Source organism: Chiroxiphia lanceolata, chromosome 2 (genome assembly GCF_009829145.1).
Source record: "Chiroxiphia lanceolata isolate bChiLan1 chromosome 2, bChiLan1.pri, whole genome shotgun sequence".
NCBI classification, from domain to species: domain Eukaryota; kingdom Metazoa; phylum Chordata; class Aves; order Passeriformes; family Pipridae; genus Chiroxiphia; species Chiroxiphia lanceolata.
The window spans coordinates 118,005,498-118,031,864 of record NC_045638.1 but is presented as its reverse complement, the minus strand read 5'-3'; the positions used below and the strand labels follow the sequence as shown (position 1 = coordinate 118,031,864).

Here is a 26,367-nt window from a genome sequence, read left to right as displayed (position 1 = left end):
TATTCATTTACAGTACATTATGTTAGGTTAAATGAAAGTTTTGTAAAGCCTTTGTGAGGAATTGAAAAACCATTATACAACAGGGAACAAATAAAGTGCTAACCAAAGGGGATTAGGAAGAAACTTCTCTGGTAAGTAGGCTATTCCATGGGTGTCCACTGTGAGGTTTCTTGTACCTTGTATTAATCATGGTCAGGCAACTTTTAGGTTAAGTGATTCATCTCTTCACAACAACTCTTTATGGCCACTTAAACAGATGCTCTCTGTTGACTTGAATAGAAACGTGTAGCTGGAAAGACTGCTTAGGGAATCCAAGTTTAAATTTAGTTATACACGAGATCTCTTTCCAGAAGAGAGAGCCTCTGGAGAAGGGCCAGGGTCTGCCCCCATCAAAGTGTAACCAGAAAGCTGACAAAAGGAATAGCAGGGCTGTTATTTGCAGTAGGGGTGTGTGGTCAAAGTTGTGAGCGAGGGGGAGCATTTGGAGCATCACATCTGTGCTAGGGAGGCCAGTGGTGGTATCAACCTTACCAATTAGAGAATTTTTACAGCTAAAATAGTGGGTATGTGATGTAGAACTGAAAGCATATCTGATTTCAAGTGTGATAATAAAAAAAAACCAAACCCCTTGTTAGTAAAAACTGGTATTAAAAACAAATAAGGTGAGCTCAGCAGCAATAAAAAAGGCCTTATTTAATATGATACATATGTTTCTGTAATTAGGCAGGACAAAACCCTAAGAAATTAATTATTAATTCGACCATTAATTTAATAGCCAAACTGATGATTCATTACACAGGTAGGATAGATTAACTGTGAGCTGAAGTAATACTGTACAATTTTGAACTTGCACAGTGAAGTAAAATTTGAAAGAGGAGTTGTTTGAAGGGACTTCCTGATCTTGTAGTCTACCTGTTGACTCCTGCAGCCAAATTAATCTCTGAGAGCATAGATCTCGGTGAAATGTGCAAGTACAGAGGGCTGATATTTTCAAAATGATGTAAAAATGAGGGACATCAAAGAATGAACTCGGTGATGATAGCTTATCTAAATTGTACCTCAGCTACGGGGTAATTCCATCAGCAGAACCTGCTTGACAGAGAAGTGGCTGTCCATACTCTGCTATTTAGAATGATGCCATGGACTTTTTACATTTAAAAAAAGGGAAAAAAAAGGTTTATCGAAGGATAAATATAGTAAATACCTTACATGGCTTCCTTCCTCCTCATGAGGCAAAGAGTAGTCCAAATGAGGGGGCTGGTCTTCACTGTTTTTCTGCTGCCCTGGGAGACCAGGGGTCCCAGCTCTGCCTTCATCAGTTTGTTCACTGTGCTCTCCTTCTGAAACAGCAGCCTGTGTTTTCTCCTCACGATGGTTATGTCCTGGTCAGCAAATAAGGAGGAGAGGCAGTGGCATGGTTTGGGAAGCACTGTTTGATGTAGCCATGTGGAGTTACAGTATCTGCCTTTCTCAAGCTATTTAAATGCAAGTACATAAGAAATACCCTAATCTGTTTTTCCTGATGGTGTTTAGCAAGCTGCTAAAGCTCAAGTAATGCCAATAAATGCCTTTATTTCAAAATTTACATCTAACACTTGTTGTGACTGCGTGATGAAGGATGAATGTCTCTGCAGGCGGGATTTCATGAGCCAAAGGGAGTCATCATAGCAGATTGTTGTCTAAAGATGCAGCACCTCTGCCCCTGCTCCCCAACCACCCCCTTCATCTCACTTATCAACTTCTTGGGCTAGTTAAACAGCTCTGTGGCCTGATAAAGCAGTGCCAAAAAACCACACCAACCCCCCCAAGAAAAGAGGAAATGGTGAGATTTCCACTCCCCTCTTGGGTGGGAGGCAACCGAAGGGTTGACTAACCGTGGAGCTGCAGTCCACAGGCACCTTTTGAAACGTGCAAAAGGATGAGGACCTGTGTCCTGACACAGATCACCACCTGCTTTTGAATGGCCTTAAGTGTTTCCAAAAAATGAAGAGAAAATGCCATTGGCAAAATAAATGGGAATGGGGAGAAAGCGGAATGCTTGAGACTGGATGAGTCGGATTTCTAAAATCTGCAAGACAAAGCAGCTTGCATTTAGTAATTTAGACTGACTGGAAAGAAATCTCTCTGATTTGTTGATGTTATGTATTTGTTGATGTCAGTAAATCTTAAGTGGCCGAGGAAGCCGCAGAGGGAGTGGAAAAATGAGTGAGTCAATAATGTCAAAAAATGGGGCAGTTTTATTTTAAAAGCTGGAGGTCAGTTGCACTCGCTTGAGTGACTAGATAATTTTATTTGCTGATAGACAATTTTTGGTCAGTAAATATAATCTAATGTCAATTCATACAGTTTTCTGTGGTAGGAGAGAAAGTCTTTTCAGATGAATTTGCTGTAAGCTTTTTCAGTTCTTGTTAAGATTAAAGCTCTGTTTTGTAATTGTATTGATAAAATGCACTCTTCTATAATGTATCTGATTTAGAATGGCTTACTTCATTGATTACCAAATTAAAGTGATACAAAATCAATAGTAACACATACTAAAAGGATTAAGGACAGGATAACTGAAAAATCTCTATATAGTTGTTAATGGAAAGTCAAAATCTACTGGCTGTGTCTTTTTCTGCAGCAAGTACTCTTCCATACCTGCCAGTGATGAGGAAGAAATACAGAAACTTCATTGGTAAAGTTGTCATAGGATGCAGAGATGGTTGGAGTTGCAACTTGCAGATCAGTTACTGCAAAGGGATGTAAGAGTTACCAGGTTTTTTCCAAGAAAGTGACCCACGTATTTTAATTTAGCTAAATACAGTGTCTGTTAAACATATGACAAAAATGATGTAGATTTTTTGACAAAGGAGTTTGTGCTCTGAAACGCATACACTCTAGAAATCAGTTGAATTTTGATGAATTGCAGTCTGGAAATGGCTTTTGGAGTGAGACAGTACCTGTGATAACAATTAAAATACTTGAATTGCAAACACATTCGAGTCTAGCCTTATGGTGCTGCTAGGAAATTTGTAACATCAAAGGAGTTGCTAACAAAGCCAGAGGTGTTTCTGAGAAGAGTTATTCTGGATTCAGCATGTGAAAAACCTGTCAAACTGAATTTAAAATTCAGAATCTTTGGTTACACCAAGTTTGACCTAGTGAAGAGTGACTTGCTCACAGAGAATAGGGGGACTTCTGTTTGAGGAAGGCTCTTTAAGCAGCCCAAGGTGCATAAAAAAATCCAGTTGCTGGAAACAGGTCCTAGGTGATTTCAGTCTTAAAGCATGCCTTATAAAAGAGGGACTGCTAGTTAAGAGCTACAGGTAAGAAAAAAGTATATAGCTCTGCATCTTAAATTGCATTAATGAGAATACAGTGTTCTTAATCTAATATCTGTCACCTGGAAGTTGAGGCCCAAGTTACCCAGGAGAGTTTAATGGCCTTCTTTTATTACAAAAGTGCTGTGCTCATCTCAAAGTCTGCTCAGAAGTCAAAGCCTTCACTCCTCCCTGTTCTTCCTTTCCCTCCATCCCCTATCCAAGTTGTTCATAAGCAAGTACCACGTGTAGGGTTAGTGCTGATCAGGCCAAATGACATTCAAAGTGCAGAGGGGCAGTTCCACTGCAGGCTTGTCCTCAGCGTGCGTGAAATACTGTGAGTAGAAACCACAGTGGAGATAAGAGCTGGAAAGGACAGAACCAATCTGTATTTAAACCTTCTGCATTTTTGAGGTGTACAAAACTTACCTGTTTGTTGGTACAAAAGACACATGTGAGTGCAAGTGTGTGTGTGTGTGTGTGCACATCCACATTTGGTGTTTGACATTAAATATTTATTTGGAATACCAGTATTAGCTGGTAATACTGCTACTAATTCTTTCAAAATTACGTGTCCACTTCCAGTTCACATCCTCTTCATTTTTCAGCTTCTCAGGTTCCACACTCTGCCACCTGTATGTCCATTGCATTTCATTCTGTAGACTGTGTAAACCCATTGGCTTGCAATACAGACAGAGAGCCTTCGGGTTTTAATTCTTTGGCTTTTATTAACATGCAGTGGACTGTTAATGTTAATATAGTGTGATTCTTAAAGTGCAAATTATGCCAGGCATATAGGGGAATACTAATTTTTTCTTCCTTCTAATGGATTGTGATTTTTTTTTTTTTCTTTTTTCCCCAGTTGAATGGGCTTAGAGTCATCATTTTTAACATTAAATGGCGTGTTTCTCTTGCTCAGTGGTTGTACCCCGCTAAAGCTTTGTGTGTTTCCCTGGTCATTTTAATGCCACCAGCTCAGCTGTTGCTTTGAAGTGCTGCTGATTAGTCTGAAAAGAAATTTGGAAGGGAATGCAGAAAAGGGTAGAGAAGAAAACTAAATCTACTTAAGCGAGCGAGCAGCTTTCAAGTTAGTGATGGATTAAGGCCACTTCCCCCAGGTGGGGTAATGGATAAAGCTCACAGGTGTACAATTATTGGACGAATAAAATTTATAGCTGATGTCCAGTTTGCACATTAAACTGCTCCTGTTTGCTTCTACATAAATGTACATTCTCCTGTGAGACAGCTGGCCTGGTGGTGGCCTCTTGGGAAGTTAGAAGTTGAATGTTCCTGGGTGAGCTTGCCGTGCCCTCCCTGAAACACAGGCATCACTTGCAAAGGGATGGTTAAGGCAGGTGCAAGAACAGGCATTTTGTAAAGTCAGCACAAACAGAAGTGGCTGATACTGAGCCTATTCCTTATCATCTGCCTGCTCTTTTGGAAGCAGATAAGCATCATGTTGTTATTTGTACGTTCAGCAGATTTCTAAAGGAAAGAGAGGTTTGTGTTATTTCTTTCTGACTTTTTCTTTCCGCTCTCCCTCGTGAACAGTTGTCCAGTTTTAACCAAATTGAACAAATGATGACATTTCAGTGATATTAAGTTCCTGTTGAATAAGTTAGAGGTAAGATCTTCAGTTCATGTGCAGTAGTATAGGCATTCTTAATGCTCCAGGTACAAGATCTTTCTTGTTACGATTTTTCATGGAAACAGCTACTGTATTTTCATGCTCAAAAGTAGTCAAAAAAGCAAATCAAACGCTAGGACTTAGCAAGAAAAGATCAGAGTGAAAAGCAATACAAGAAAAAATAGCATTGTGCCACGATCCATTAATGCTTCTTTCTCTTGGGCACTGCACTGTGCAGCTCTTCCCCTCAGACATCAGAAGAAAAAAATATGTAGAAAAGCAGCATTAGGAATTACTTTACGGAATTCATTCACACGTTTTATAAACATTCTTGAAGATAGAGCTAAGGGGGGATATGACATAAGTCAGTGAAGTGTCATGGGCAGGGAACAGAGGCTTACAGTTTATGGTCTCTTTTTGTGCAAGAAGTGGGGGAAATGGAAGTAGTGCTACAGAAGGAGATAGAGTCAAAGCAAAATAAATAAAAATGTTCTTCGGTGTATACTTAAGCCATGGGACTCCTTGCTGCAGGCTGCTTCCTAAAAGTTTGCAGGGATTCAATGAGGTGTTGATGTGGATTCATGGCAGAGAAAAATCTTTTGAGACTTACTTTAGTGTTTAGCAACATCCTCTGTCCCAAAAATTGCTCTCATTTGTGACTGGGGGCAGGGGAGGGTGGGCAGTGTCTCAGGTGCCTTCCGTGTTCCTGCACTTTTGCCTGAGAATTAGCTTTTGGTTCCTGCTTCCCAAGGTATCCATAGGATATCAGCAGGGATACATGGGCCCTTTCCCCTAAGCCTGTAGGGCTGTTCTTACTTGAAACCACGGCGTGAGCAGAGGAGAGGAGTTGCAGGCTTGGATGCAGGCAAAAGTAGTGAGCTGTGCTTGTAGGATGCAGAGGGGAGTGGAATGAACCTGTGTTTGTAGGTAAGGAACAAAGGACAGGTTTTGTACGTGATGAACGGTGGTTTGTCAGTCACAGGGTAACTCTGGATTTTTAGAATGAGACTTTGAAGGCTGATACAGGAAAAAATACAATGAAAATCCGCAATATTACCAAGCACTTGTCAGAGAGGTGCTATCTTGTGGAAGTCTTAAAACTTGTCCAGAAGGGTTTGAGTTTCTGACTTCTCTCTGTGAGAGAACTGTGTGTGGTTGATGGCAAAGTGCAGAATAACAGGCATTTTCTAAATGCTGTAGTGTTCCTTAAACTTCAGTACCTCGCAGCAAAGAGAGAAGCCATTTCCTTCACAGGCATCGCCTCCCGTAAATAACAGATATTCACTTTACATGCTGAGCCAGCCTCCGAACTAGGAGCATATCCAGAGGTTTATTTTCCTGTTTTAATCAAGGAAGAATGGATGTGCCTTTTAGTCGATGTTTCCTTTACAAGATGCCGTAATTGGTGTTTCGCTGGCTGAGTGTTTAAACTCTGTAGCCAATATGAAGCAGATACAACCTCTTTCTCATGGCCAGCTGTGCAAGTTGCTATGGGAACTCGGTGGGGACTATCTGCAGATTACTGCTCCGGGGACCACACCTGGCTTATTTGCATTCAATTTAAGTTGGGGGAAATTCAAAAGAAGAAAAAGGGGAGTGTGGACCCGGCCGGTAGGCAGGCAAAAAAAAAAAAAAAGGGGGCTTGTCATTCTGAGACTGTCACGTTGGAGGGAAAAGCTGCTCGTGTTCACCGTTCCTGCAGACTCATGCAGTGTTCTGAATTTTGTAGCCTTTTTTCGTGCATTTTGCCAGTGTTGTGAGGCTTGTTGGAAATGTAACGTCAAAGAGGGTTTGTTTTGGGGTTTTTTTAGGTTTGTTTTTTTTTTTTTGGTATTATTGCCTCTGACTTAGTTAAATCCTGGAGAATTTGCTAACTTTCTCTGCATTTTTAACGAGTAATCTCCCTGTGGTGGTGAGGGATTGTGAAGGCAATATGGAATACAGGTCCTTCTTTTAAAATGGCATGTTAGATCAACTCAGTGCAGTATTAAAATGTCAGTGCAATACTGAGTGTGGCTGAAGAGCTTAGCTTGAGGGGGGGTTTTTTCTGAATACTGAATTGCTCTTCTTTCAGTGGTGACTGTGACTTCCTAAGAAGGCTGGGGAATGATTTCCATTCAAGTCAGCAGCAGTGGTCAGTTGGCAGCTCTGGAGCTGTTTGTGGCTGGATTTTTAGGGATGATGGTATCCTGGCACTTAGGAGCTCTACTTTTTTCTTCTTGCTTGTTCATTCTCACTACAGCAACTTGCCTTTTGACCAGGACTGGACAAAAGTGATGAGAGCAGCACTGTATGCTGAATTGCTCTTTATGCTTATGTTTCTTCCCCTGGGTTGGCAAACTGCCTTGGTACCTGTCTGCAGGAAAGCAGAACATGCAAACTATTTTCAGAACAGTAGGCTTAGAAACTTTGAGAAATCTGAGATCACTGTCTCAGTTCTTAAAAAAAAAAATAAGCATACTACAAAATATAAACATACTATATATAATGTTTTGTATAAAACTTAAAAAATAGTATAAATGCACAAAAAGTATATACGTTTCTATATTAAACATATAAAGTTCATAGAAATATATACATTACAGGTATATTTACATATTTAAAAAAATTCAGAGGGTTAATGTCTGGTTATCTGCTTGTAAACTTTTTCAGTTCTGATTTATTGTTAATGGCACCAGAGCCACAGTCTACCTTAAAGATCCCAGTTTTCAACCTGTTGTGATGCTGTAGGCCAACCTACAGGCTTTTTATATAGTGGCCTCAGATATTTATAAGGTGTACTTCTTGTTTAATTCTGTAGATTGGTCTACTGTGATATCTTAGGGTTATTAGTTGTTATCTTTAAATTCATCTGTGAACAGTTCCTTGAGTTTGGGGTTTGGTACTTGAAGCTGGGTCTGTGCTAAACAACTTACCGGTGTAATTTTAGCTCTTACTGTGCTGCTACTTCTGTTTCTCACCAACAATTCCCCATTTTTTTACTTTCGAAACCGTGTGGTTCTAACGCCTTCTTCAATGCATCTGATGAAAACAAGTGATTATAGATGGTTTGGGAATCACATTTCCATGTTTGAGCGTGGAAATGGTGTGTGTGAGACCAGAAATCAGAGTATTCTCAAGCATGGCATTGGAGGGGCACGTGCATGTTTAAGTGTACTAATTGATACAAGTTGTCAGCCTTAGGGGCTGAGAGTCAAGTGTCTCAAAGAAGAAATAAGTAGTCGTTGTGAGGGTTTAGTTTCTTCTGTTTGTCACACAGATGCATGATAAGAGTTCATAAGATGGATGTGGAACGTATCAGTGGGCCTAAACTGCAGGCAATAAAAGTTTTAAGGCATCATTCCTGCTGAAAACATCTTTTCCTAGTTGTTTATCTCTGCGTCCTCGCTGCTTTTGTGCTTCAACAGGGTAAACGTTTCTCCCCCTGGATTAAACAGCAGATTTGGGTCAGTATTTCTCCTTGCAGTAGGAGTAGTTTTAACACAGTTGATGTAGTTTTAATTCTCTTGTTCAGCTGTGTAAGAGGCAGCAGTGCTGGATTTTTGCTGACTCAGCGTTCATGGCCCATGGCCATGGTACTGACAGGCATCTATTCAGGATCCTAAATGAAGTGTCCTGCTTTTAATTTTTGGTTTCTCTGTGCAAACGGTGAGATATGCATATAAAACTTGTTGTTTTGTTGAGGAATGGGCTGTTAAGCATTAAAATATTCTGGGCGTTGCTTTTAAAAAACTTTAGGCCTTTTGACCTGATTTTTTCAGCTGGCTTCTTTTACTCTGTAATTTTTGAGTAGATCATGACTTTCTTTTGAGAGGATGGATGCTGTATCTGTCAACCTAACACTTCCAATCAAAATAAGTTACAGAAAGTGAGGCAGTGTGGAAAAGTTTACCTCTTGTCTGATTTGTTGGAGACATAAACAAGACATTCCCGTCTTCAGTGGTGCGTCCATGGGCCTGCAAATAAAATGTGCTTGCCTTCCCAGCAAATCCTCTGCAAACACAGCCACAGGTGTCAGGCATACTGCCTGCACTTCAGCACTGCTTCTAGTAAACCTGTTCTTGTGGTTATTTCCTGGAAAAGCTAATCAATGCCTTTTCTGCTTTAGCACAGCATAGCTGCTAAAACGGGCAGAAGAGGGCTTGTGAACATTTCCTGGAAAAGCTTACCTAGGTAGTACTTTAGATGTGTAGTTATGCTGTGGTTTTCACTTTCTACTGTTCCTAAATTATTGTAAACTAAAGACCCAGGTGCCCAAGCACTTAGCTGTTGGGGGGAGTGGTTTGTTTGTTTTTGTTTTCCTCTGTCTGATAGCAAATACAGTCTTATGTTAGCTCTGACCATCCAGAATGACAGATACCTGGATAGTGTGCTGATGGATGGAATCAGTGTCTGCAGTGTGAATAACTCTGTTTCTCTCTTCAGATCTTGCATCTGGCAATTTTTTGTTCGATTTGTAACATACAAAGCAGCTTGTCTGGAATTTGGCCTTTTCCTCTTTTGAGATCAAATAATTTAAGCTTCAGAAAGAAGCGTTCTCATGACATGTCTGGTGGTTCCTACAGGTGTTAATAGTGTCTGTATCAGTGTGCTGAGGGCATTAAAGCAATATCCTCCTTCAGATTTGAGATAGTTATTAAGGAAGAGGGAGCAAAAGCAGTTTCTGCAGAGCGTGGTGATAGCAGCCCTGCAACTGCGACTCCTACGATGAACTGCAGAGATTTTGCACGTGCTTCTTTCTGTTAATTTTGTTTGTCAGGCACTCTAATTCTAACTAGAGCTCAATAGTATTTGTGCTGTTGATCTTGATGAATCCAGTTGGCTTCAGCAGGAATCGTAGCGAACTTAAACCTGCGACTTTGATTTATGTATTTTGAGAGTGACCTGTCGTGTAGTTAATGACAAGTAGTGTGGAGACTCTGGGTTTTGAATTGAGCAGTGCTATATGGTTAAGTCATACACTGAATTAGTCTGTTCTTTGTAGAGACCCTATTCATCAAGCTGGACTAGTAATTGCTACTTTGGCAAAGTGGAGAACAGAGGAACAGCGTGTTTGCATAAGGCATTATGTTTTGGTTTGCAAGTGAATTTAAAAATAATGTTTTTAAGCTTTGAGGACCTGCCCCTGCTACATTAATGGACATGGGGAGGCAAAATCAATCCTTTTGGAGGCACCACTGTATGTGTGTTCCAAAATGTAATATGTCATACAACTGCTTAAACAAATATTGTTTTCAGTATTTGAGCTTGGCATAAGTACCCTTCATATGTTGTCGGATCAATTATGTTGTGATTTGCATATTAGTTAATATTTTTTTAACTGAAATATTTTTAGTGTGTATTGCAATAACAATTTGTAGCTAGCAATATTTATGCCCCCTTCTCTGCGTGGTGTTCTGGCAGTTTGAGCTGCATTTACCTTCTCCGTTCAAATGTGTGCACAATTCCAGTAGCCACTGCATTTTGTGGAAGACACTGACCCCACCTTAGGTCCAGGGGATACATGAGGATTGGCTGGTATTTATTCCCTGCCAAGGGAAGTTTGGGATCACCCCACTCCTCATGGGGGCTGCTGCCTGGTGGTGCTCCAGGTTCTCCAGCTGCCCCAAGCTGCAGCATCCCATAAAAGCTTGCAAGTTTTTCAAGGTGCTTTTTTTGTTGTTATTTGGTTGGTTGGTTTTGGAGAGGGGGCGATGTGGTCTTCCCCCCTACCCCCAGTATTGCTATAACAGACCTGTGTCCTTGAATTGCCCCTTTTTTTCTTATTCTGATAAATGTTGAAGTCCTACTGATCTTGTTCTTCAGCCCTCCCTTGTGTTTTGTTCATGTAACTTCACTACCAGGCTTCATTTCAGACTTTATTTTGTGTCCTCCAGTACTTTTTTGAAAAGCAAAGTGAGGCATGCAAATCCTGTAAAAGTAATCAAATATAAGCTATGTTTGCTAATAAGACAATGTACCTCTGCCCAAAGTGTTCAGTACTTGTCAGTGTGAAGTATTTTAGATTTGCCAAACCAGTAATTTTAAAAGAAAATGAGACCCACATATGTGGGCAAAAACTCAAAATGGGTGTTTCCCATACAATATTTACATCGTAAGAAATTTTTTGTTTGTTTGTTTGTCTGTTTTTAAATCCCGCTTGAGTTTGGATACTACTTTTCTTATGCAAGTTTACTAGAGCAGTGTATATGTAGTGGTATAGAACCATGCCTCAGGTGTGGTGGAATCAGAGCATGATTTGCTCATTTTCTATGCTAACTTCTAGTTAAATTGAAAGGAGGTGAATGCCCTGCAGACAATAAAATGTGCTCGTGTGCAGCAGCTCTGTGGCAGGTGGAACATGCTAGTTAAATAATACACATTTGTTTTCAAATGTGTGACACTTTGGGTTGTTTTTTGAATTAAGTTCCTGGAGTCAGTGCTTATGATGTGGTTGTTTGGTGCATGCAAATAAGTAATAATAAAAAAAAACAAACAGAAAAGGTCTCAAGCCATTATGAAATAGTCATGGAAACCTTGAAAACATGATACGAGTGAAACGAGTGTTTAAATCAGGAGATATAAAGACCTAATGTTTGCTATCTTCAAAATATCCCATAATTTCTAAGTAAATGTTATGACAATAACATTTACTTAGACAACAAGGGTTGACTGCACTGAACTTATCTCCTTTGCTGTGGAAAAGAAAACATTCAACTGAATGAAAGAAAAACTTCTATGTAAATATAATATGGATCTTTTCTTATGTGCCATGGCTTGTGGGCAGTAAGGGAAGGGCACAACTGTTCAGAGGATGCCCCAGAATGACAGAATTAGCCTTGAGTTTCAAATAAAGCTCAGTTTCCTCGTGAAAGCTATAATTCTGTAGTTTTTGAGTAAGGGTGTTTATTTTCTCTTGTTGTATCTGCCTCCCTTTTTTCTTCCCTCCTCACATGGTGGTACTCTCCTGTGAGTTTGTTGTGGCCATGGTTTTCTTACTATAAAAAAGAAAAAAAAAAAAAAAGAATTCATGGTAGTTTCTACCATGTGTGGACAAAAATAAGTTGAGACCTAAAAAGCCAAACCCACAAACAAACCCCTTTATATTAATGTGTCAGGTGCTTGTGAGTATCTGCTGTCCTGCACTGATACCATAAATTAGCATCCCTGCTTAGCTCTCCATGTACTTAATTTCCTTCAAAAAAACCGTACACTAAAGAATTTTTAAAGGTATTTTGTGCGGTGGGAAGTTTTAAAGGATAGTTATGTTTTGAGTTTGTGAGAAGTAAAATTAGATGTAGATTGAAATTCCAATTCATGACCAGTAATTCTAAACCAGACCAATTTTATTTGACTTTTCCAGACAGCTGCTCTTTGGCTTTACCAATTCTCAGATAAAATGAATTCTGTTGGCCAAAGTCAAAGGTGGTGGCTAAAATTAGAGCTTAGTTTGCAGCCCCAGCTATGAACAGGCCGCTGTGTGTCTGTAATTACTCTTAAGAGGATTGTGCCAGCTTTAGTAACAGTTAATTTTGTTGACACGTAGGTGATTTTTGTAAATTTTTTTTTTTTTTTTAAATTTTTATTTTAGCAGCACGTCGGAGTTCTGTTTGTTGAAATTTTTGTGAGGTTTGGGAGCTTGGGAAATGTTTTGAGTTGAAATGTAGCTGTGTGTGATGCCCCTCCAGGGCAGGCTGTGCCAGTGGTGTGGCACAGGGAGGGCAGCTCACTCTGGCCTTTGCAGTGTTGGTTGGCATCATATGTCATGCTCTGGTCTCAAAGCTTGGGTGACCACCCTTCTTCAGTAGTTCTTCAGGGCAAAATCTCCTAGGCAGTGATGCTCTAATGAGGGCAACACGCCAACATCACAGTTGATACCTTATTTCCCTTCCCTGTAATTTTGTATTCCATTTGTATGTGTTCCTTTGCACTCTGTTCCAAGCACGCTGTTCCAAAGGGAAATAATGAATTAATGGCTTGTTGGGTAATCTCTCCATGTTGCATCACAAAGTGTGCCCCTGAAGTTTGCAAAGGTCATGCTTGTCACCAAGCTGGCTAGGGGCTGAAATTTCTTCTACTGTCACAGGAAGGCATGTAGTAAATGGCATTTTACTAACATATGCAAACACATCCATATAAAAATGAAGATTCCTTTCCCCCATAAATGTGTTGAATAGAATAATGTTGATAATATCTTTGCCCTTCATCCCTTTAATTCAGCTTTATTTGTATTGTTGGGGGGTTTTTTGTTGGTTTGTTGGGGGTTTTTTTAAGAAAAAAAAGAAAAAGAGAGACTGACCATCTGAAGATAAGGGTTTAAATGTCCTTTCACCCTAGTTTGGAACAACTTTTATTATCTATAGCACTTATTTACAATAGATGACATTGGGGAATGATTTTGTGGAGTTTACAGTCAATCAGTTGGGCATAATAAATGAAATAAAAGAGAAGATGTAAAAGGAGGTCTGGCTGAGAGTTGTGTCGCCTGCAGGGAAAAATGAGTTTCCCTTTCCAAAAACAAAGTTATTAAGGGATCAGGTATGGTCATTATAACTGACTAAATAAAGTGAAATGTTGGTGGGACAAACAGCAAAAGGAAAGCATTCATTTGAAAAGGGAAAGTGTGGAAGATGCATAAAGAGTGACAAAAACAAGAGAATGGGGTAGAAAGAGTCTCCTGAAGTGTTACCTGCAGACTCTGAAGTGTTTGGCTGAAGGACATCTGCCTTTCTCATACCTGAGTTAGTGGCTTAGTTCCTCTGGTTTTAAGGGTGAGTATGAACAGAATTATGGGAGAAAAAAAATCATCAATGTAAGACCTGTAGAATTGGATGAAGAGGAGAGAGACAGTTTTTGAGATATCTGCAGTTTGACGGGATGTGGAGCGATTTTTATGCTGACGATCACAAGGGGCACCACTTTCTCCTCTTAGAGGTGCCTTTGGAGGGAAAATGAAACTTTGTGTGCAAAGAGTGCTATTTTTCTGAAACGTGAGCACCAGAAGTATGACTTTGGTTGAGGGTGTTAAGTAACCTTTAACATAAGAAGCCAGAAAGAAAAAAAAACGAGCAGTGGTGTGGCAGAGCCTAAACAGAACTTTAAATGAACATATTCCACCACTGGTGTTGGAGCAGGGTGGAATGCACCATTCCTCCCCAGACATTTTCCTTCTTATGTCTACAGGCCTCCTTCAGAAGACTCTCAGATAAATAGCTGCAGTAGTGTGGCATAAATGAGACAGTAGGGTGTTTTTTGGCCAGAAATGAAGAACTTGGGTGCCTTCTACCATGCTCACTATGGGAGGAGCAGCTGGAGCAGCAGGGGTAAATTTAAAAAGAAAAAAAGTGGATATCCCATCCCTGGAGGTGTTCAAGACCAGGTTGGATGGGGCTTTGAGCAACCTGGTCTAGTGAAAGGTGTCCCTGTCCAGGGCAGAGGGGTTGGAACTAGATGATCTTTAAAGCACCTTCCAATCCAAACCATTTTCTGATTTGATGAATTTACGTAAAGGAGGAGATAATAAAGTTGTCAAAGAACGAAGTGGTCACTGGAAGAGCAGTGTGGTTTGGGGTGGTTTTGTGGTGTTTGTTTATGGTTGGTTGGCTTGGGGTGGTTTTTTTAATTAATTTGTCTGGGTTTTTTTTGGCCAACAGTTGGTTTGACAGGGCAATGTACAAGTTTTTATTTCGATTAGCAGGTTAGTGGATGTTACAGCTGAAATGCACATTTGTGTGGGGGTCGGTGTTGGTGAGGTGGGTTCACTGACACAGTTGGGAAGGGGAAGAAGCTTTCTGCCTTGTCTTTCTTAGCTGTCCCTGCAGTGTTGATATGCTGGCAGCACCAGCACGCTTCCTAGGGCTGCTTCAGGCATGTCCTTACCTGGCCTTTCTTTGCTGTTTGCCGGCTCTGTTGTTTGGTAAAGTCACCCATCACTACCCACGTGCCCGAACTCAACGGTCCCTTCCTGTGGTCTTGCACTCTTGACGCTGCACCTGCGCTCCACCAGCTCAACACTCTCATTTGAAGAGGACCCCAAAGAGGACACTGCTGTCCTCCCACTCTGCTGCTGCTGCTTCCTCAGCTCAACCACTGCCTAAACCAACCCTGGCTTTGTGAAGGGTGCGGGTTGTTCCACCGTTTGTGTGCAGGCTCTTCCAGTGAAGCAAACGGATTATCTCCCGGTGCGCTCCAGAAGCACGTGTGCAGGAGTGAAGTTCACTGAAGGTCTGTGAACCATGAAGACGTACCTCAGAGGTCTCAGTGGGACACGTGAACGAGTAGAAAACCAAGTTGGAAACAAGGTGTTAGGAAAACCTATTCAGTGCACGCAGTTGTTTCCCTGCAGTAGGGAGCACCTTCTCTTCTTGCAATCTTTTTCAAGTGTAGATCACTCATGTTAAATATATAGCTGGGAACATCTTGTGTTAAGTAGAGATATGAACCTGAACAGAAGAAGAGGTCAAGCGTGGAAATAAATTCCAGTCAGTACTGGATGATTGAGAAGTCCCTTTTCTCTCGCTCCCTCTTGTTTGGAGAGGCGGTGCTTGAATTCACTTCAGAAATGAGGAGAAAAGTACAGCTAAGGTTTCTTTTAAAGAAAGAAAAAACCCAAACAAGCAACAACTTCCTCTTTAAATTCACATTAACATCTGGAAGTGGGTGGCTCAACCCTGTAATCATCTGCGTCATCACATTACGTTTTCCTGATCAGCGTATGGAATATTAAGTGTTGTGATGTCCCACACCACGCTTGAATTTTTTATATAAATGTTCTTGCTGTTTAGGACACTAGTATTTGACGGGTAAACAAGCTGTTTGAAATGGTTTAACGAAGCCTTATAGGTGGTACTCTTAGTTCTGTGGCCCGCCTTTGGAAAAGAAGATTGATTTCTCCATGAGCCAAAGCCTCTTCCCAGTTCTCCGGTGCCTCAACGTACTTTGTGGTCACAGCAGCGAGCACGTTCTGGTTGTCACTGGGTGGTTCAAAGATGCAACGTGGGTGTGACGTGCCCCTTTCACAGACCATAGCTCCACAGCAAGCTGTATTTAGCCATACTGTGTGTGTGTTTGAAGGGATTAGTAATAGATTTTTGGTTTTCTTTTTTTTTTTTTTTTTTTTTTTCTTGGAAGTCATCGGAAAGCGAAAGACTTAAATCTATTTTGATTTCGCCCGGGATAGATTAATGGGTGTCAAATGTTACACAATACTTGACATATCCACTGCTGTTAAGTTGGCCGTGGCAAAGGGATTACCCGATAATGAATCACCAAGCTGTTTAGCTGTTTAAAGGGAATCCTGCCGCTTCCTTGCCCTGGTGGTACTCCCTTCCCTGCCCAGGACCTTCCTGTGACGGTGCGTGTTCGGGTGTGGAAAGCTCCACGCAGATGTGCAAGCACCGGTTTGACAGCTTTGTGTTCGGCTTCTACCTTGCTAATTGTTTTCGTGGGATTATTCGGATTGTGTAGAAAGCTTTTTCCAAATCCCCTTTATTACCGAAGTTATTGTTGCCAGCAGGAATAAGATTAAAGGTGCTTAAGTCTGTAGAGTTGTTTCTAATTTGTACGTGTCATTTCAGTGGCATTTGAACAGAGCTCTGTCTCTTCCCCTCCCTGCTCCCCTGTGGTACTGTGCTTGAGTTAGGGCTGAGAAGCCAAGCTATTGGAAGAAAATTCATTTTGTTCCCTAATTATTATGCTGGCACTCGGGAGATAATTTTTCCCTTCATGCACTGCCAATTAATATGCAAATGAGCTGATAAATATTTATACCGTGATTTAAATTATGCAGGGAGCGCTTTCAGTGTACTCTGCAAATGAATTGTTCATGGACTTCAAAGTGCTGGCTGCTGTGCTAACGAGAGGAGATTTGCATAAGGCCCTAATCAGGCGCATACTGATTAAGCTTCATTATGGAAACTGCCAGCTGCAATCTTTGTTTCTATTTTATTACAAAAAGGGGAACTTTTCACGCTTCAGTCGCCTTGACAATGTCAGACACAGCTAGTAGGAGAGACTAAAACTCCACACAGCAACCGAAGTTTCCCCGTTCAGTTGAAGATTGCTATGGTGTAACTGAAGTTGTATTTCTCCCCCCACCTCCCCACTCCCTTTCGTGCTCGGTCAGAGCAGTAGTGTAGATTTGATAGAAATTGCCATTCTCCCGTTCCTTGGACTATCTGAACCCGTAGAGGAGACCACAGCAATGCTGGACTGCAGCGACTACGTTCTAGGTGGGTACCAGCTCAGCTCTTTCTTACGGACACCGAGGCTGCGAGATTGACTATGCATAGAGGCTTAATCACATATGCAGAGGCTGGAGAGGGTATTTGGGAGGCTGGAGCTCACCACTGAATCGGCAGCAAGTAGCTGCCTGGTAGATAGATAGCTAGATCTGTACCAGGGAAATACATGGCTTGTTTTTTGTTGTGGTTTGTTTTTTTTTATTTTATTTTATTTTTTCCTCCCACCTTTCCCTCGCTGCAGGAGAATTCGTTTCCGCTGCACAGACTTGGATGATATTAATACAGACCTTTTGCTTTTAGGATTTCAATCTCAGAAGCATTTGGCTTCTAACAAACGCTGGACTTGACTTGCACGTCCCTGTGTTATGAATTTTAAAGCATTAAAATGAATGAGAGGGAGCCTCAGTCTCAAAGAATTTAGTAACTGTATTGAGCCATTCCACAACAGAATGCATGTTATGTCTGTGTATTTTTAATACAGCAAGGCTCTTCGTGCGTAATAGAAAATAAGGTGGAGTGCACAGTGGTTGCCATTGAGACCGTGGCAAGCTGTGCTTAAGGTTACTGGGATAATATATTTCCTGCGCCGAGATTCCACCAGGGCTGCAGAGCAGACATGCCATAATTTCTTCTCCATGTCTTCTAAAGTTATTTATAGTAATGGATCATCCCAATTTTACAACAGGTTTTATTTATTTTCAAGGCTTTTTCCACAAAGCTCAATGTGTGTGTGTATGTGTGTGTATATGTATATTTATTATTCTTTTCATTCCATCATATAAGTTCAGGTGAGAACTTATGTGTCAAAGAAACAGAATATATTTTTGGGCGGTTAATTTTAAAGCAGACACCTGAATGTGTTTGTTTCTGAATGTGATGTGGTTTTTTAAAAATTAATTTCTAGGCAATTCTTGACGTGTTTTCACTCACATTAAACTTCGGGTTTTCCGTGCGCGTCAGTGAATCATTTATTCCTGGTGCTGATGGAGCATTAGGCAGTTTCACTTTGATGGGTGAAAGGAAACAGCTAATGGCAATACAACCATGTTAAGATTTTCGGTGTTTTACCAGCTGTGTACAGTCCCTGATACTCCAGGTTGGTCCGGTGTCCGCTGCTTCTTTCTTCTGGATGCCTTTGGGAACGTTCCTGAGGGTGTGTGAGAGCCTGGCACGGCACTGCCTGGCGACACCTCAGCCCTGCCAGCAGAGTAGCTGCACGGAATCTATTTGCTCCTGAGAGTTTGATTTCAATCATGCACCTGCTGCTTTCGATCCTTCCTTCTGTGGAGTTTGTTTTTTAGATAATGTTGGCAGAAGTTGTAGCCCAGGGCCTTTATTTAAAACCCGAGCAAGATCTAAAGGAAGAAGAAGAAAAGGTGAAGGCATTAAGGTTTGGGTTTTTTTTTTTTAGCCCACTTCATTTGTTTATTCTTTTACCTTTAAAGCAGAAATTGTATGAGCATGCATAAACCAAATAGCCTTTTTATTTGACATATAATGAGTCCGTAGGTTCAGTATCCCGCGGATATGAGTCTGTTTTGCTGGTAGCAGTTTTGTGCTTCAGATGCATGTTCATACCATTTGCAATGGAAATAGCACCATTGTTCTTGATGCTTTACATGCAGAAGGCCCACAGATTGAACAAGAAGTAGTCAGCTGGTGAAATAATGGATGCTATCCTTCGTTTGAACCTGAGCACTACCAGAAAGATGTTTCTTCTTCCAACTTGCTGCTTTTTTGCAATAGGAACATTTGAGGTCTTTGTTAAGGACGGATCTTTACAATAAAATATTCCTCATCTAGACAAGCTTTTAGTAGATAAGTAGTTCTGTATGCCTAGTACTAGAAAACACTGGAAACCTTTTCTAAAAGGGTTTATTTTGCAGCACAGTCTGACAGGAAAACATCTTGGCTTGCTTTATGGAAGGTGTAACTGAGCAAACTTGCTCATCATGCAGGAAGGCTCCTTGTAGGAGCCTCCTCATACAGACAGAACAGTCACTACCTTGCTTTGAATTCTGTGCACAGGACACCTGTGTCCCCTCCTCTGGGTTTCTTCCATTAGTGTACTGCACTGCAGCTCCAATACTTCAGTTTCTCCAGCAAACCAGCAACAGGAGGCCCTGTGTTGTTTTTCTTGCATGAGTTTTCTGAAGTGACTCAAGGAATGGATCCCATGCTGTTGAGAGACAACCTGCTCAGCCTGTGTTCTTCCCTTTTGTGGTCAGTTGTATAGTGAGTTCAGGCCACCCCTCTGCTCTGGGCTTAAAAATGTGCATCCTACATCCAGTAGCACCATGAGTTAGCCCAGTTTCCACAACCAAATGTATTTTACTTGAAAGTGCTTTTGCTCATCTTCCTGTTGGATGGGGACTCTTGATGTTTGCATCAAAAGCAGAGAGTCCCATTCAGTGCTCTCTAAACATAAACTACTTTCAATCGCCCTCTCTGTGTAAAAGAATGAGCTAATGCTGTTTATCAAATGCACGTTGCCTGTAATCATTCCAAATAAATGTGCTGTTGCCACAGGACTAAACTCAATTTAAGGTATATGCAATGTCTAGATAGAAATGTACTTTGTATTTATTTTGCACAGAGATCTATCTGCAGAGAGGGCTGTGTCAACAGCAAACATTTCTGTGCAGTCAGTGGAACCCATGTTCTGCTTCTAGAGTGTGGATCATGCTATCCAAATATGGAAAATGACAAAATAAGCAAAAGGTTCTGCACCAGCAACCTTAGCACAGTTCTGTCGTTCCAGACTGAAGTCACAGCTTGAATGTGCTAAGCAGAGGTTGTGAAAAACAGGGCAAAACTTGCAGCTTCTTGCTGAAGTGTGGGCCAGCAGTGCTTAACTGCAAAGTTTCTCCTCACTCTCTCTCTCAAAAAGCAGTTTAACACATCTGCCTTTATACTAAGAGTAGCACTGATAGTTCAGATCTCTTTTACATGTGGCTGAACATCTGAAAGATGTAAGGATAGGCATAGGAACTTTCTGAGAAGAGTTGAGGCTCTGGAGAGGATGTGTTAACTTGTGAGGGGAAGTTTCCTGCTTGTTACAGGCCTCTGGGTTTTCAAGGCTCTACTGGGTTCAACTGCCACGGTTGTTTATGTGGAAAATTATATTAGTTTTAAAAATATTGATCACGGAATCACAGAATGGTTTGGGTTGGAAAAAGATCATCTAGTTCCAGCCCTTAAACCCGTGCCAAAGGCAGGGATACATTCCACTAGACCAGGTTGCTCAAAACCCCATCCAGCCTGACCTCGAACTCTTCCAGGACTGTGGCATCCACGCTGTCTCTGGGCCTAACCACCCTCTCATCCTAATAGCCAGTGCAAACCTACCCTCCTTCAGTTTAAAGCCATTCTCCCTTGTCCTGTCACTACATGCTCTTGTAGAAGTCCCTCTGCAGCTCCCTTGTAGGCTCCCTTTAGTTACTGGGGGGCTGCTGTAAGGTCTTCCTGAGCCTTCTCTTCTCCGGGCAGAACAACCCCAACTCTGTCTGTCCCCATAGCAGAGGAGCTCCATCCCTTTAACCAGCTTGGTGGCCTCCCCTGGACTTGCTCCAACAGGTCCACGTCCTTCCTGGGCTCTGGTGCCTCTGGGTAGTAGCAGGTGATGGTACATGGCCACAGTGCATCTTCTCATTCCCAGCTTTCACAGACTGCCAAGGAATGAAGGGTCTGGGCATTCCTGGGACTGTCTGGGGTGGGGGGAAAGATGCAGCAGTTAGTGCTGTTACTGTATTCTTCTTCAGTCCATTGGTGTTTTGGAAATCACTGCTTTGATGAAAGTACATGGCAGAGGTAACCTTTTAAACACCTTGCAAGAGAATATCCTGGAATAAAGGGTTCATTTTAAGCTCATTGAACTTGATTTTAGCTCGTTATGGGAATGAAAGAATGGGCTCAAGGATTTGCTTACAGTTCATTTTATGATCTGATCTGTCTTGAGGTTCTGTTTGTAATTTTGGTTTGTGATAATGTGGCTCAGTGGGGTCAGTAGCAAGGAATGAGGAGGTAATAAGCTGGAAAGCTGATGCTGTATACAGGACATCTGTATAGATTCCTTTATGAGGGAACTATGTTCTCTGTCTGCTGTCTGGAGAGGCCCTCTGCATTGCACTGCATTCAGCTGACAGGCTTTGAAACCAAGAACAGACTTTGCAATAGACTCATCCAGAGGGAGATAGAAGATGAGTTGTTTTATATCTATATGGTTTTGCATGAATATATAGGAAATATAAAATAACTTAGTGTCAGTGACATTCCAGTAAAACAGAAATGGCATCCATTTAATTGTAGTGACTGAATTTCCTTTCTCTTATCAGGGTAGAGTAGGGGGAACAAACACAAGAATAATGTAGGCCATGGTGGTCAGACTTCACGTTTTTGAATCTTGGTGTAGTCATTATTCCTTCCTCCCCCCCTCCTTTTTTTTTCCTTCTGTGACTTTCATTGTATTGAAAATTAAGTTCCTACCTATCATTGCCCTCCAGCATGCTGTCTTTTCTTCCCTTAATACCTACCTTTTCACATATGGGAATAATGACATAGAAAATTTTGAAACAATATTTATCTGGAAGATTCAGTGTTGTGTTCTGCTTCTGGTTGCTCTTTTTGTGTTATAATCTGAATTAGGGTAAAGTACATAGCAAATTTCTGATGTTCTGTACTTCCCCTAGGCAAAAAGGTGTTAATAGATTTGGGGGTTTTTTTGGCTGTATTGGTTTATCTTTATTTCTGTTTTAATGCAGACTCAAGAATGAACAATCCGTCAGAAACCAGTAAACCATCAATGGAGAGTGGGGACGGGAACACAGGTAAGAAATGATGAATTGGTGCACAGATATTTTCTGGTGGAATTGAATGAATGTGAAAAACCAAATTTCTTTACCAGCTTACTGGGATAAAAAAAATACCAAACCAAAAAAAAACCCCAAACCCCACACCCACTGTTTTTAGAGACTTGGGAACACTTTTATCATTAACCATACTGTATTGGAGCACTACCCACACAGTCTTAGATTCCCCTTCCCCCTTTTTCTATCTGTAATGTTTATGATACTACAGAAGACCTGATGGCACTGGCTCTCCAAAAGTAGTCTCGTTTTTTCCTGGCAGAACAGACCTTCAGCACTTCTAACTTTGTCATTTATTTTTGGGTTGAAGTTTTCCCTGGCAGGTGTGGGCCACTGCCTGATCTTGTTTCCATTTTAGATTTCATTCAAGCTGTCACAACAGTTCTCAAGAACAAGTGAAAGGGAGAAAGCCTGATTTCTTAACATTAAAAAAAAAAAAGTTGCCCAGCTTTTCTGTAAGTTCCTTGTGTGTTAGAACAGAACCTTGAAATTTGGTCAAATTTAGCCTTTGTGCCAGGGCCAATGTGCCTTTTGGTGCATCCTTAAGATGTGCCCAAATTCTAAGCCATTGGAGAAGGTTGTTAAGCCTCTGTAGCTTAAGCATTCTATCTTATGCTTTAATTCCTTTCTGGAAGTAATTTAATGTTCACTTTGGAAGCAAGAGGAATGACAGTTCTGAATGGAAGGCAAATAGTTTAACCTGACTCAGAATCTTTTCTGAGCTCAGAACAGCGTTTGGGAAGAGAAAATTTTAATGAGAAGGAACTTGTTGCTTTGAGAGAAGTCTGGTTACCTTGTATGAGGGAATATTATTTTTCCTTCTCGTGGTTCAGTAATAAGAGTTTTATTTTAAACTCTGGAGTTGTGAGAAAATTAACACTATGTTTCATTCTGTACCACTGTCTCCTAATTCTTTGTGCAAGGCTTTAGTGCAGCTGAGAGTGACTGAATGTTCCCAGTGCTGATCTGAGAGGCTGGATGTTTTCTGCCAATGCATGGGGTCAGTCCAAAGGAATTCTGCCTGCTTATTAATGTGTGTTTTGTCACTGGCTTCTCAGGTTTTATAATTGCCATTGTATTTTTAGTAGGAGAGGTTTCAATTCTTTCTGTGCGCAAAAGTGTTTTGTTATGTGTTTAATATAGGATGTATAGGATGATATAAAACCATATTTCCAAAACATATGGGCTGTAAATATTTCATGATCATAAACAGCATCAAGAGAACAATGATTTTTAAATATCCCTGTAGACTCCTTGTAGCTGGAGGTTGTGCGTAAACTCCTGAGAAAATTCAGATTTCCTCCTCTGTATGACCACAGTTCCCAGCATATGTTTGTTTTCTCCAGGGTGCATTCCCAACACCCTTCCCTCAGTGCAGCCTGAACCAGCAGTTTGACCTAAACTGAGCTGTTAGGAGGAGGATTTGCTTTATTCAGAGGTAATCCTTAAAAATAAATCCATTATCGTGAAAGCTCTGCACCTGCTTCTGCAGAACCCTGACTCGGCTCTCCAAGGCAAATATTTCATCATTGTGAAGGTGGGGGTCATGACATAGAAGGGATGGATTGTAAAGCTGCATGTAGGTCCTTTCATGTTAAAAGGGGGTACAATGTCTGTATTTTTTTATACTCTAATACTAAGGTTAGTTATTACAAAAGTTTGACTCATATTGGTGTTTGGAACTTTGGAACATTGCTTCTGTAGTTTAAATGTTACCAGTCTTTCCTTTCAGTTTTGTACTCTGATTTTTTAAATTATGTGAACTAAAATAATCTAGAATTTTTGAGCACCCTTTGTTCTCCAGTCATTGTTTTGTTTTTAAATGCAGAATTCATAAACCACTGGAGATGGTGATTGATGGCATTTGTGACGTTCTTTGGGAGCTCAAGCATCAGTTTTGTTGGTCAACTTGGCAGATGTTAAACCCTGAAAGGAATACTCACAGAATGTAATTTTAGGCTTCTGATCAGGGTGCTTAGATTACGGTTCTGGACTCAGTGCATCCTTAGTGGGGAAAAAAAGTCAGCTTTCAACTCAGATGCCGAGGAACTGGGAGTGCCATCGATTTTTCTTCAGTGCCTGTGCTCCCCAGACCTGCTCCCCAGACAATGTGTGAAGATGGTTTTTTATAAACACTCAGAGTTCTTATTTTTATAACTTCCTGCAACTGCCTGTTTTCCAGCAACATTTGTAAATCATTTGAGTCTGTTGTGCAAACACTACTGGTCTATCTTTTAAACCTCAGCCGATGTTTGTTTGGGTCATTCCTGTTTTAAACTGTAGTGAGATGATGCAACTTGAAAATTTTAAGAGAGATTACTCTAGGGCATGAATTTACATTTGGCAGAACTAGGAAAAAACAACAGTTGCCACTGGTAAAGATGACAACATCAGTATTTTTCTGACCTAACAACTAAGTTTCATGGAGTTAAACTAGGGTTTTGTGTTTTGAGTTCTGACTATTTAGGGAGCACCGTGAAGTCCCCTAAATATGTTGGACACAACAGAGTCCCTGAAATAGATTATAAATTTAAAATCTTTGTGCTAACTGGACTTCCCTTTTAAACATCTGAAAAAGCAACCCATATTTCAGGCCACTTAAGAACAACAACAGAAAAATGAGTACAAGAGTTGTTGGATGGCTGTTTCCTTAAGACTGTGAATTGATCCATTGGTCATCAGTATTGTAGAGTTACAGAAATCTTTTCCAGTCTTGCAGTTGTGGGTGGACAGTCTATGTAGTAGCTACTGGAAAAAAAGAGAAGTAAGAAGAATGTCTTACAGTAAATGGATAGTCTTTGGATGTCCTTTTTACAGGCTGCAGCATAAAATTTTCCAAAACATCTCAACCTTTCTGTTTGTTTAATGCACCTTCTCTTTTAAAAACTGTGTGAATGCAGCACTATGAAAGCCAAGGTTATAATGACTATGGAAACTGTAGTATTATGACATGTGTTGACATAGCAGCAAAATAATAGTTTTTGTAAGTGTAGTATTTGGAAGGATTTTAAAGGTTCTTGTTTGCATTGCTTCATTTCCAGAGACTGATTTTTCCGGTTTCCATAAGAAGGAAGTCTATAGGAAAGGGACCATAAAATATTCTTCAACTGCTAAAATTCTGGGCAAATATCAATGCTAAACTTCTTATTAATAAATGTGGACAAGGAATCAACAATTCCTGAGCATTGGGGGTATCTCTCTCTCTCTCAACACATGCAGAGAGTTGGAGAGCCAGCTGGGGAAATGCAGCAGTGGTGCTGGGAGATGCACGATGCACATCCCCACACCACTCAGCTTTCAAATCTCCCTTCTTCCTTCCTTTCCCTTTCTGAGTTCTTTCTTGTACCTTACTCCACGTTTCGCCAGACCTGGAGTTCCTCACTCCTCTTCCTTTCTTATGCAATTTGCAAACTCAGGCTGAAGTCTGATGATTATGTTCTTGAATTCTGAGAGTCAAGTTGTTCCCCTGACTGCAGGTGCAATGTTACCTTTGCCTGCTCCACTTTGCCTTTACCCTCCAAGATGGCATAAACTAATCCATGTTCAGGGTGTCCTGGTACTTAGTGTTCTGTTCCTTTCTCTGGAGAGGCACTGTGTTAGTCTCCATCCAAACCACCTCTGTGAAGTAGTTAAGCACATGACTGAATTTATGCCAGAATTTAAATGTGCTTAAGCTGCATTGGACCTCGACTGTAAGGGTAAAATTTCATCCTACAGTTTGATTCAGTCTCAACAGTTTGATGAGGGTGGAGCACCCAAAACAAAAAAAACTACTTATGAGCTACCAGAAAGGGCAGGGCAGCGACAATGTAGTTGGAACCAAGAAGAAGGTAGGGATGGGACATGGAGAGGTCCACTCCTTTTGAGGAGGAGATGGAAGATACATGAATACTTGGGATTGTTAAAACCCCCAATGCCTGTGATTGCATCTGCTGTGTCTGTTAATCATCGTGGCTTTTTGTATTGAACTCTTATCTTGAACAGAAGTGGCATTTTGGTCTTTCCATGTCCTTAGAATGTGCTGAGCTTCTGCTTCTGACAGCTCTCTTTTCCAGCTCCTTATCACATTTCTAGATTTCTTGGATTCCACGGGAGTGGCATCACATCCTTATCAATACCTTAAAAACAAGGCCTCTTACGTGCTGGACTCCCTTCATTTTCCTTTCTGATCTTCAGAAGCCAGAGGCATGCTGTAATAAATGCAAGCAACCCGGGGAGCATTCCTTCCAAAACTAAAGCTTCACCCAAAGGGGAGGGAACGCTGTGCTTCCAAATACCAAAGAAAGTTTAAGAGGCAAGTACAGGAGAGGTGAACAGGTGTAGTGTGGGGGTTTTTTTTTGCTCTGGGTTTG

The 26,367-nt window shown here is 41.0% G+C and overlaps 1 protein-coding gene across 7 annotated transcripts in view; it reads left to right on the top strand.

Moving 5' to 3' along the window:
* Positions 1-26,367, top strand: part of POU2F1 (POU class 2 homeobox 1) — a 104,316-nt gene that overhangs the window by 38,454 nt on the left and 39,495 nt on the right. For 6 of the 7 annotated variants that reach the window (XM_032680627.1, XM_032680622.1, XM_032680620.1 and 3 more), the window contains exon 2: positions 21,911-21,976. In XM_032680627.1, the coding sequence (XP_032536518.1) occupies positions 21,911-21,976 (66 nt within the window). Of the gene's footprint in view, positions 1-16,923; positions 17,139-21,910; positions 21,977-26,367 lie in introns of those variants that run through there. The other variant, XM_032680623.1, reaches the window with a different exon arrangement.